The sequence below is a fragment of the Telopea speciosissima genome, chromosome 3 (assembly GCF_018873765.1).
Source record: "Telopea speciosissima isolate NSW1024214 ecotype Mountain lineage chromosome 3, Tspe_v1, whole genome shotgun sequence".
NCBI lineage: Eukaryota > Viridiplantae > Streptophyta > Magnoliopsida > Proteales > Proteaceae > Telopea > Telopea speciosissima.
The window spans coordinates 67283650-67295804 of record NC_057918.1 but is presented as its reverse complement, the minus strand read 5'-3'; the positions used below and the strand labels follow the sequence as shown (position 1 = coordinate 67295804).

At 39.5% G+C, this 12155-nt stretch overlaps 1 protein-coding gene across 4 annotated transcripts in view; it reads left to right on the top strand.

Annotated features, from left to right (window-relative positions):
- Nucleotides 1–12155, top strand: part of LOC122655827 — a 144389-nt gene that overhangs the window by 25232 nt on the left and 107002 nt on the right. For 3 of the 4 annotated variants that reach the window (XM_043850188.1, XM_043850185.1, XM_043850186.1), the window contains exons 5-8: nt 5501–5560; nt 6318–6362; nt 10447–10646; nt 11596–12096. In XM_043850188.1, coding sequence (XP_043706123.1) covers nt 5501–5560; nt 6318–6362; nt 10447–10646; nt 11596–12096 — 806 coding nt within the window. The remainder of the gene's footprint in view (nt 1–5500; nt 5561–6317; nt 6363–10446; nt 10647–11595; nt 12097–12155) is intronic. The other variant, XM_043850187.1, reaches the window with a different exon arrangement.

Genomic DNA, 12155 nt, shown 5'->3' with positions numbered 1-12155 from the left:
CTCGGCTACTCTGCTACCCAAAAGGGGTATAAATGCTATCATCCTCCTACATGAAAGGTTTTTGTTACTATGGATGTGGTGTTCCGGGAGTCTGAGGCTTACTTTAAACAGCCGGTACCTCTGTAGGGGGAGATTCTAAGTTATGAAGAGGTCTCGCTGATTGTTCTTCTGGACATTGAGATACCTACCATAGATGATGTCTTTGTTGAACTAGAAGATGGAATTACAAGTCAGGAACAAGAAGTGGGACAGACTGAGCAACAACAAATGGTCCACGGGGGAGAATAATGTGAAGACTTATTCTTATGGAACTAATTTTCCTTTTCATGGCCCTCGGTACAAAGAGACCACTACCACTGATCCTACACAATCAACATCTGTTCCTGCTCCAAGTCCTACTCTTAGTCATATCTCTGGTAAGCTTCCTCTTGATCCTAGTCTTGATTTACCCATTGCTATTCGAAAACCAAAGCGGAGTAGTACACAACACCCTATTTCCAACTTTGTGTCATACAACTCTCTAACTCCTGCTTTCCATGCCTTTGTATTTTCTTTATCCTTTGTTACCATCCTTAACAATTGGCAGGATGCAATAGCTGAACCGAAATGGAAGGATGCGATGAACGAAGAAATGCTTGCCCTTGAGAAGAATCAGACCTAGGATTTGGTGAATCCTCCACTAGGAAAGAAACCCATTGGTTGTAAATGGGTCTTTGTTGGGAAGCACAAGGTTGTGATTGCTTATGGGTATACGCAAAGCAATGCTGATCATACTTTGTTTGTTAAAAGGATGGGACAGCAAGTGACAATTTTGATTGTCTATGTTGATTACATAGTAATTACAGGCAATGATGCACAGGAAATCCAGTAGTTAAAGACTTATTTGGCCACCGAATTTGAAGTCAAAGATTTGGGCAGGTTAAGGTATTTCTTAGGGATTGAGGTTTCCTATTGAGCTAAGGGCATCTCTCTCTCAAAGAAAATATACCCTGGATTTATTGAGTGAAACAGGATGCTTTGCTGTAAACCAGTAGATACCCCTCTTGAGCCTAACACACTTGAAGAGTGAGGAAGGTGACCCAGTGGATAAGGGTAGTTATCAGAGGTTAGTTGGCCGATTGATATACCTCTCACATACCCGACTAGATATCACATTTGCTGTGAGTGTCTTAAGTCAATACATGCATGATCCTCACTCCTCTCACTTGGAGGCAGCATATAGAATACTTTGCTACCTCAAGTCATCTCCTGGAAAAGGAGTCTTGTATTCTCTACATAGCCATCTCTGGATATAAGCATACATTGATGCAGATTGGGCTGGTAGTCTTGATGACAGGAAGTCAACATCCGGGTATTGCACATTTGTTGGAGGAAACCTAACTACTTGGAGAAGCAAAAAACAAGCAGTTGTAGCTCGATCGAGTGCTGCAGCTGAATTTAGAGCTATGGCACAGGGTATTTGTGAACTTCTCTGGCTCAAGGGACTTCTTCAAGATTTGGGTATGAATGCTGATCTTCCAATGCGATAGCAAGTTGGCAATCAGCATTGCTCACAACCCGGTCCAACATGATCGTACCAAACATGTTGAGATTGACCGACATTTTATCAAAGAGAAATTGGAACAGGGAATTATTTGTATTCCATTTATCAAGTCTAGTGAGCAGCTGGCTGATATCCTTACCAAAGGAATCAGTAATAAGTTATTTTGTCCTATAATTAGCAAGTTGGGCATGTTTGATATGTATGCTCCAACTTAAGGGGGAGTGTTGTAATATGGGTTCAAGGGTATTTTTGTCCTAGGGGTATTTTTGTCCTTGTTCCCATTCCAGAATGTTCTTCTTTACATTATAAATAAAGATGGCTGTAGTCACTTTGACTCAAGCCAGTATTCACAGAATTCAACAAAAACAAAGTAGGGAAAACTGAGGTCTAAAAAAAGAGAGGAGTCAGCTCTAATACGTTCATTTATTACTTTATCCTTCTTAGTTTTTCCGCACATCCATCTTAACATCCTCATCTCAGCTACACATAGCTTTAGAATTTGACACTTCTTAACTGCCCAACAACCTTCCAAATCATTCATTAAATCTAGGTCAATTTTCCAGTTTAGATGTAATATTTGGCAAAAACAAGAAAGAAAAACCAAGATTCAAGAAAAAAAAAAAGAAAATTTTAACATACTTCAACCCTTAGCTTTGATGAGCTTTAATGCAATATTTTTCTTGTTTAATCGCTCCTCCTGTATAGTTTTTTAGTAGGAAAAAATTTTCTTTCAAAAAAATGGATTTTTTTGGGTTTTGGCAGCTAGTGTATCGGCCCATATCGGTACCATACATATTTTTTTTATGTATCAATTCTGTATCGTATCAACATGGCCAAACTTTACCTGTCCGCTACCTTGGCTTGCCCCTCATACCCGCCAGACTCTCAGCCCATCATTGTAACCCCGTCCTTGACCTCCCCTGCATGCGATTTCAGCTTTGGAAGGCCAAACTTTTATCCTATGCAGGTCGTCTCGAGCTCATCAGATTGGTTCTCCAGTCTTGCTATGTCTATTGGAGTGGTGTTTTTGACCTTCCTAAGGCTACTATCAAGGCTGCCGAGTCCATTATGTGTGCTTTCCTCTGGAAAGGAGTGGACTCTGCCAGGTTCCTCCACCCTAAGAACTGGTCTTCTACTTGCCTCCCCAAATCTGAAGGGGGTCTTGGTCTCAGAAGGATTAAAGATGTCAACCTAGTTGGTTCTATCAAGCTGTTATGGAAGCTCCTCACCAACAAATCTAGTATTTGGACTTCCTGGGTGTATGCTGGGCCTTTCCGTAGACTCTATTTGGACTGTCAGCTCTGCCCCAGACTCTTCCTGGATTTGGCGCCGAATTCTTCAAGTGAGGCATATTGCTAGGGGAGCTATATCTTGCAGGATTGACGATGGGTCGCAAACCTATCTTTGGCTTGACAATTGGCATCTTTCAGGTGTCCTTGCCTCGATTGTCAGCCCCCGTGCCATCTCTGCTTCCGGCTTGGACAGATTTACCCTCGTGGCTTCCATTATTACCAGTGGCTCTTGGTCCCCCCCACCTCCCCCCCCCCCTGCGCAGATCTTTGGAGTTCCCTCCCCCCTATTCCCCCTGGTCACAGAGGCAGAGGTGACACTATCTTATGGCTCCCCTCCACCACTGGCACCTTCAACTCTCATTCCGCTTGGGACATGGTTAGACATAGAGGGACCCCCTGTCCTTGGCATAAAGTGGTTTGGTTCAAAGGTCACATCCCTGGACAGAGCTTCACCGCTTGGCGTGCCCTAGCAAACTGCCTTCCAACCCAAGCCTTCCTCACTCACCGCCACATGCAAGTCTCTCCTACCTGTTGCCTCTGTTGGAATGGGCACGAAGACACAGATCATCTTTTCTTCACTTGCCCCTTTGCTGCCTCCATTTGGAACTGGGTCCTTCGCCATTGCTGGCCTGCTCGTAGAAGGACTCTTCCCCTATCTCATGAATGGGTTTGGATTCATATGACTTTTGGTGGCAATTCGGTCTGTGACACGGTTGGCAAGCTTGCCTTTTGTGCTACTGTCTCTCACATTTGGATGGAGCGTAACCTTAGAAGATGGACGTCCAACTCCCGCTCTTTCGACAAGATTTGGAAGGTCATCTTCTTTGATGTTTCATCTAAAGCTAGTTCCCTTCCCCCGAGTAGTGTTATGGATACCCCAAGGAATAGGCTTATTGTTGTCTCCTGGGGTCTCCCTACCACCATTTTGCGCCCTAGCTAGTCTTTAGCTAGCTTCGGTTTGGTTGGCCCTCGGGCTTGTATATTCCCCCTCCCCTTTTCTTCGTAATTAAATTTTTATTCATCCAAAAAAAAAAAACATGGCCAATTTCCATACTTAGCGACTGTATCGTCCTGTGTGATATCGATAATTGATACCATGGTTAGATGGATTAGTAAATATTTGATTAAAAAAAATTTCATCCTACAAAAATTCATTTGAAATTTATGTTCGCTGAAACAACTTGTTATCATTCTTGAGGTTTTAGCTTCTCAAGATTTCTCTTTGATATTGCTTTTGCATTTGGAAGAAAAGGGAGTGAAAGTTGGTTGTCACTTACTCCTAGTAGTTCGTATAAGATTGGAGAGAAAAACTTGACTGAACCTTATTTAGCTGCAATTTGAAGATCATCCACTTGCCTCCATGAAAAATGTTCACTGATTTTAACATGATTCCAAGCTGAAGGGTGATGATCCCTTCAACCTGCGGTTTTGAGAAACCATGGTTCAAAACTCTTCTCGAGGAGGTGTCTCGACCAGGTCAAGATTCTCGAGATCTCCCTGAGATCTAGGCGAGACAGTGCATTTTTTTTTGGGGTTTTGGTTTGTTGTTTCGGTGGGAAAATGGCCATAGTTGGCTCTGAAACTTTAAGAGAAGCTTGTTTTAGGATTAATAAACATATTTAAATCTTCAAATTGTAAAAAAAAGTACTAAATTTTGTACTTTGGATTTGCACCCTTGGTTGGTAGTAAACGTCGAATCCCTATGTAATATTTGCCTATACACATTGTTTGAGTGCTATGAGACATAATGGGCAAATAAAACAAGTAAATTATGCAATAATGGATGAAGACACATAATATTGAATAGTTATTTAAGAAATAGTTAAGGACTGAAAGTAAAAACTTCAAAGTACAGTGAATAGTGAACAATGCATATTAAATGGATACCTAAGTATAGTGAAAAATCATATGTCATAGACACCATAGTCTTCCATGTCCCAACAATGCAATATTGTGAGTATGTGACTGTCTATTGATATGAACTATGACATGCTGGATCAAGTCCACTCATGGTCCTATGGAACCGATGTGCATTGTCTTCCGTCTGCATGGCATATGAATGCCACATCATAGTTTTCGAGAAAAAACAATAGTAGTTTCTTCTTAAGCAGGTCGAGATATTCGATATTTCACCAAAATTTCGGTTGAGTTTACCAAAACCATGCAGATTTGGGTCTCGTAAGAGAACTCGTCCCGACCAGGTCGAGATTCTTGAGTTAGGCGAGATCAAGGTGAGTTTTAGAACTAAGTGAGAAACATAGAGAATGGAGGCAGTAGTGAAGCATGAGCAGAGGTGTTGAGAATGTGAATATGTGATGCAATTCACATAGGATATGGCCACAGAAGTCATTGCTACTTCCTTAATGAAAAGCCATGAGGTGTTAAGCTGCTGTTTCCTTGATGTTTTCATTTTAATTTTGAATTGTTAGTTTACCTTTGCTTCACATGGTCTTCCTGTTCGTTGTAATTCTTTTTCCTTTTACCTAAAGAATATATTTAGTTGTTTTGTTTTGCAGTCTGATTTCTGTTCAAATGAGCTATAAATTTTTGTTACTCTAGAAAGACAAGAAAAAAGAGAAGGAAGAAAAAATAGATTATAAACTCCTGGTCATGATGTTTTAGTTTGTCATTCTGTATTTATTGATGCTATTAGCAATTGTTGTAGGCTCGCTTGATGGAGAGGACTCCGTCGATGAGTGATCTAAATGAGATTATCTATGGACAGGTATGGTGAACCATTTCTTACAAGGTTGTTATGTTCTGGTTATGTCATTAATATATGTCCAGAAGTTATCAAAAAATATGTCCAGAAAAGCAGTGTACACTCAGGATGTTGAACAATTGGACTTGGCTTACTTGCCCTCTACAAAAGACTCCCTTCCACCTACATAGCACTGATAAAACAGGGTTGAAAAGGCTTGCTGGTTTGTTGATTGCAGTAGTTTGCGATGGAGAAAGAAAGAGAGAGTAAGAGAAGAGATTGGGGCTGTTTTGAGACTGTGTACAAGACTCGTGAACAGTATGCAAACAGTAAATTTAAAATAAAAGAGGAGAGAAAAGAAGAGAGGGAATGAGGGATAGGAGAGAATAGTTCTCACTAGTCATCTTCTTTGTTAACTATTGATTGGGGGTGTTACATGTATTTAAAGAAAAACAAATCCTCCTAATATCAAGTCTCCTAAAATAAGTAAACTAACTTAGAAAATACTGTTAGGACTCTCAATTTGGTACACTATTAAAATTCCCAAAACAGAAAGTAAAGTTGGCACAACTACAAGTATCAGCTGCCATAGGACATAGCTGACCTACTCTAACTTGAATCTGATAAAGGATAGAGTATTATTCAACAGAGGATGAATATTAAATAGTGCTGCGGGTTATAATATTACACTTTGTTAAGCTTTTGTTCTTCTATTTACCTTTTTTTCTGATGCTTCAAGGGAAGGCAAACTCATCTCTTTATATTTTTCTTTCTTTTACAGGAGCACCTTGGTAGAGATGATTTAGCATTTATTTTTTCTTTGAAGGTAAATCTTTTTTGTTTGGTTTTTTTATTTTAATTATCAATAAAAGTATCATATTTTCTTTAATACTTACTAATAAGATGCCTGATGCATCATATCAAACAACTCACTAATAAGATGCCGGAGCAAACAATGCTCATGAATGTAGATACTGGTGCTGTGCACCCAAGCTAGTCTTGTATCCTGACATGATTCACTAATAACGGAAAATGTTACCTAAGTACAAGGAATAAAACATAATAAGCATATACAAAAGGCCCGTCATCAAGTCAGCCAGCATTGTCCATTAAATCCATTCACCATGAGTACCCTTTGGGCAGTTGAAATCCAACTTACTTTGATCAACACCTTGAAATTCCTTTTGGCTATCTGCTCGATCGGATAGGAAGGTTCCATTGTCTGCACAAATCCTTTAGTTAGATCCTCTCATAGCTCCAAAATCCTTTGATTTCTGTTGTACAATCCCACATAATAACTAAAGTAATCACAACAAACAACCAGTAAGCCTTATCCCAACTAAATGGGGTCGGCTACATGGATCCAAACAAAGACAAAGAATTAATAATAATAGTAAAAAGAAAGGAACACAACAACATCAATAACAGCTCAGCAATATCCCACCTAAATGGGGTCGACTACATTGATCCTTGCCCTCCAATCAGCTCTATTCGAGGTCATACTTGAGATAGGACCTAAAACATGCATGTCTTTCCTCACTACTTCTCCTAGGGTCAATTTAGGCCTGCTCCTAGTTCGTTTAGTTCCTTTGATCTGAATCAGATCACTCCTCTGTACTGGTGCATCCCAAGATCTCCGTTGAACATGGCCAAACCACCTCAAACGACTTTCTCGGAGCTTATCATGTATCGGGGCAACTCCCAAATCAGCTCTAATATGATCATTCCTTACTTTAGCCTTCATAGTTTTGCCGTATATCTCTCTCAACATCCTCATCTCTGCTACACTTAGTTTACCTATATGACGCTTTTTAACCAAGGTTCAAGAACTCGGTTTCGGTACAGGTTCCGTCCAGCCAAAAAACTGAGTTGGGCCGAGATCTCGACGAGTTGGTGTAAATTTTTTTTTTGAACTTGAAGGCTGGTTTCGGTGGGTTTTAGACCTAGTTTGGGCCTGAAACTTGGAACACAGCCTATTTTAGGCCATTTAAACACAATGATACTATTAGATTTTGCAAAACAAAGTCCAAATAGGAGTTTCACTTCGGACCCTAGGTTGGTAGGCGACGACGTACTAATAGGCCCTATTCTACACATAATTTAGAAATTGAAAGCAATCAAATCATACAATTAATATAAAACAACTTATATAAACATTACAAATGTACAAGTGTACAATACATTAATCTTAACATATTACACATATCTCTATCATAAACAACCGTAAAAAATCCTAAAAAATCAGGTCAAATGCACATTTCTCTGTCGAGTTCTGGAGAGATCTCGACTGTCTCGGTCGAGATATGTACATTATAAAGGTAAGTTTGGTCCAAATCTCGGTCGAATCGAAATCGCGAATTGAGATCTCGACTCGACCGAGTTGGGGTAATATTTGATTTCGCCTCAAGTCTCGTCTCACTTTTTGAAAAAGAGAGTGTGAAAGCCGGATTGAACTGAGAGGGGGGGTGAATTAGTTCCCGTAAATTTTACGACGTCTTCAGCAAACCACACAGTCGCTTACAATCTCACCTTGCACCACCAGAATGTGGCCAGGTCTACCAAGATTATAAACCCACTCTGCAAAACAGGGATTAGTCTCCAACAAATAAAAGTAGACACAGAGACACGATTTATTCACCTTACAGGATGTGAAGGCTACGTCCACGGAGCAATACCCCTTAGGGTTTCGTATATGCGCAATACTCAACAACAGTACAATTAGCCGCCCCTACGGCCAGGATACCCCTTACCCTGCTTCGACCTCTCACCTCAGTAAGGGCAAGGGCTTCAATCCCCAATATAAAATGGCCTCAGCCTTACAATCAATCAACCCAATAATCAGATTTCAATCACAAACCCAACCCTTAACAGATTACACAGAGACAATGGTTTGTGAACATGATTACCTTCTCAAAGGAAAACTCCCAACTCCAAACGAATGCTGTGAGATCTTCAACAGGATGAATCAAGCACTCGAATCCATCACTAACGACCAAACCGATGTTTTTTGACGATTTCCTTCGCGCCTCTGCTCTCGAATCACGTCGGAATGGTAGAAGACGACTTCTCCTCGATTTCCTTCTTCACTAGGGCTCCAGAGATGCATTTAAGGTCCTTTAACGAGAATATATATCACACCCTGGCCCGGTTCATAAGGGCCAAGTGTGACTGGATGTCTCTGACATGTGAGAAACTTCATCTTTTATAACAATTTCAATTTAATGCACTTGTTTGGTTATACATTATTCATCCTTTTAGGTTTTATGCATGACACTTAATGATATATTGCTTATTTATATTGTTTTTTTGTTCTAGAAGTGTATTTCCATATGTATCTTGACCATTTCTATGCGTATTTGTATTGTTCGATACGTATCTCCGAAACGATACGATACGATACATCTCTTAAAATCACCTGACCGATACGATACCCGATACCGATACTTTAAACCTTGGTCATCAATACATTAATCCATGTTAATGCTTCCACCCTAGTAGTTTGTTGCTTGATTGTTGTTATATGCTGGCTTTCATTTTTATAGAGTTGGATGCTATCTGAATAGCACTGAGTGGCTTCATATTGTATCATTGAGGTTCAGCGGATCTGTGGTGATATACATGAATAAGCTAGATCAAGACAAGAGCATGACACACCCAAAAACTACTCGCAGAGGGAATTCAGCTTGCTAAATCATTAACCATCTACATAGCACTTCTTTGTTTCCATTAAGAGAAGAAGTTGAACCCTGAGACTAGATGCCTAATCGGTCTGATGTAGTGCTCATAATGCCATGGCTCCTTCCAATTACTCTTCATCCTTGATATTTTGTTCCTTCTAATCTTGTTGCGCCTTTTGAACTCATATTCCCCTCATAGCAGTCTTACAACTGTACTCATCTGATAGGTCACTTGGGGACCTTTGAAATGGCACCATAATAAAGCCTAAAGTCACATTCGACACTTAAGTTCAAAAACAAGTCTCAGAGAAATGGGGTGACCCAACACAAGTTCCCTTGGTGTTCCGAAATTCTGCAGTAAACCCTACTAGTTGCTGCATGCTATGCAAGCTGACATATTTGAAAGTCCATTTTCTCTTGCCTGTGGTTAACCCTATTTGCTTTGGATGATATGCTGATTGGGAGGGTGGACCTTGGTGCAACGGTTAGGTTGCTCCATAACTCCATTGTGATCAAGTGGTCACGGGTTCGAGTCTCTGGAAACAGCCTCTCTACGAAGCAGGGGAAAGGCTGCGTATATTATGACCCTCCCCAGACCCCGCAGTGGCAGGAGCCTCGTGCACTGGGTACGCCTGATACGCTGATTGAATTGCATTGAGTTTAGAAGCGTTGATGTAATGTCCATGGGGAGTCCTCCTGAGGCCAAATTGAGGTTGAACTCTTTCGAGTGGGACCGACAGTACATGTAAGGATTGAGTTTTCAAAAATCACTTCTGAATCACTAAGGTAAAGCCGTTGGTAGTTCCTAGAGGAATTCTGTGATGCTTCATTCCAACTTTGAGTATGTACCAATAACAATGTAGTTCATTGCTCATAGTTCCAAGATTCTGTTTCTTTTGGCTTTAGAATTTTAGCAGTTCTAAGAACATCATTAAATTGTTAAATATCACAGTTTTGTATCCATTTAAGATATTTTCTGCTTCTGTTCATTTGTTGGTATTTGTCATATTATGATGATAACGAATTTTTTTAGGTCTAAGAAAATATTTTTATTTGAATTCTAGTTCTTGTCTGAACCAGGTAATAGTATGTGGAAAGCCTTGCAGATTATTGAGAAATATGATGTCTACTGACTTATCTTACTATGCTTCTTTACATATTGAAATTTGATTACTTGGGTTTTTCTTTTTTAAATTCTTAAGTAACTGAAGTGTTGTTTGTGACTTTTATTAGGTGGCAGACAATGCAACTCTTTATGGTGTCTGCTTACATGTACAGGAAATTGTTCAGAGGCTACCTAGTATTTTAAGTGGTGCCTCACATCTTTCTCAATCTTCTGGAGGGTGCAGCCGTTTTTTGGTTTCTGCTCCTCGCTGTTATTGTGTTCTTACAAAGGTTCCTTTTTTTGAGTTACACTACGAGATGCTGAACAGGTTTGCATTAATAAATACATTGGTATATTATTCATGGGATTTTCTTATTGACATCAAATAATTTGTAACCTTACCTTTTTGGACTTTTAGTATTTATACTCTTATTTTTAAGAGGATAAATCTGTCATTTCACATCATAGTTGGAAAATCAGGTTTTCTGACTCGACTCCGTCTTTCAGAAAACCTGGTTACTCGGCCTGGTCAAAACGAGTCACGTGTTTTAATTTTAATTTTTTAATGCAATAAACATTCATAAATTAGTAAAAAATCAGAAAAATATGGAAAACCAGGAAAAAAAAAAAAAAATCAAGGAATCACAGATCATTGCATTTTGAGTTCATACCATTGAACAAGCCAAAGGAGTTGAGGTTTCTTATTGTTTTAGAATATGGTTTTACTATTTTACTCAACTCAATTTCTAAGTGAATCGGCTTTATGGTTTTAAAAAAAATGACGATATTCGTCGAGTTTGTCATGTCTCGAGTAAAATTACTGAGTCTTCACTCTTATTTGACTTAGACGATTTATGACCCGGTCTCGCCATATTTTACCTTGACCTAGTCTTCACCACTCTTGACCAGGTTTTCCAAAATTTTGACTCGACTTAGGCGACTCGCCCTAGTCAAAACCCAGTTTTCCAACTATGTTTCAAATATGTATTTGAAAAATGTGTAAGACACTGACAAATTTTGATAATGACATAATGACAAGTCACTATCAAATTATTTTGAAACCTTTTATTATCCCCGAGTTAAAGTACTTTTGGGAATAAGACAAAGGGCAATCAAAAGGTGTCAAGTGCTAAATACACCTATAGAGGTGTCATTTAGACAGTCCCATTATTTTGTTGACTTTCTCTTACAAAGTATGCTATATATTTTGATACTGAACTATGTTATACTGTTCTCAGAACTCCTATTAATTAACCATTTTGCTTTCATGGATACAGCATTATCGCGCAAGAGCGTTTGGATAGGATAACACAATTTGTTGGTGAAATGGCCCTGACAGATAATGTCTCCCCAGTGGTAAAAACACAGGATAGGATGAATGGCAGTATTTACTCTCCTCACAAGGAATACACTGGTGATTGGATGGCTTCAGCTATACCTGTTGACAGTGCCATAGCCCTTTCTGCAGTTGCCGCGGGACTCATATCAGATGAGGAGATCCCTTCCTTGTCACTCAGGTCATGGGAACCTCAATCTCCTGAAAGTTTTTGTGCTAGCGAAGCTTCAGATTTTGGTCAAATAAGAGAAATAGACAAAGACACTAGAAAAAATGTGCAATATTTTGATGATTCATCTGAAACCTCAGAATGCCATTCAGATAGCTTAGAGAGAATGGCAGGAAGCTATGACAATGGTCAATCTTCCCCTGAAATTTGGACGTTGCCCTCTTCTAGGAGCCTTACATTAGAGCGCCTTGGAAGTTCTGAATCTTTACTCAGGTGGTAGCTTTATAATTCTTCCTTAAGTTGTTTTTACTGTCTTGATTTTAAATGTTAAT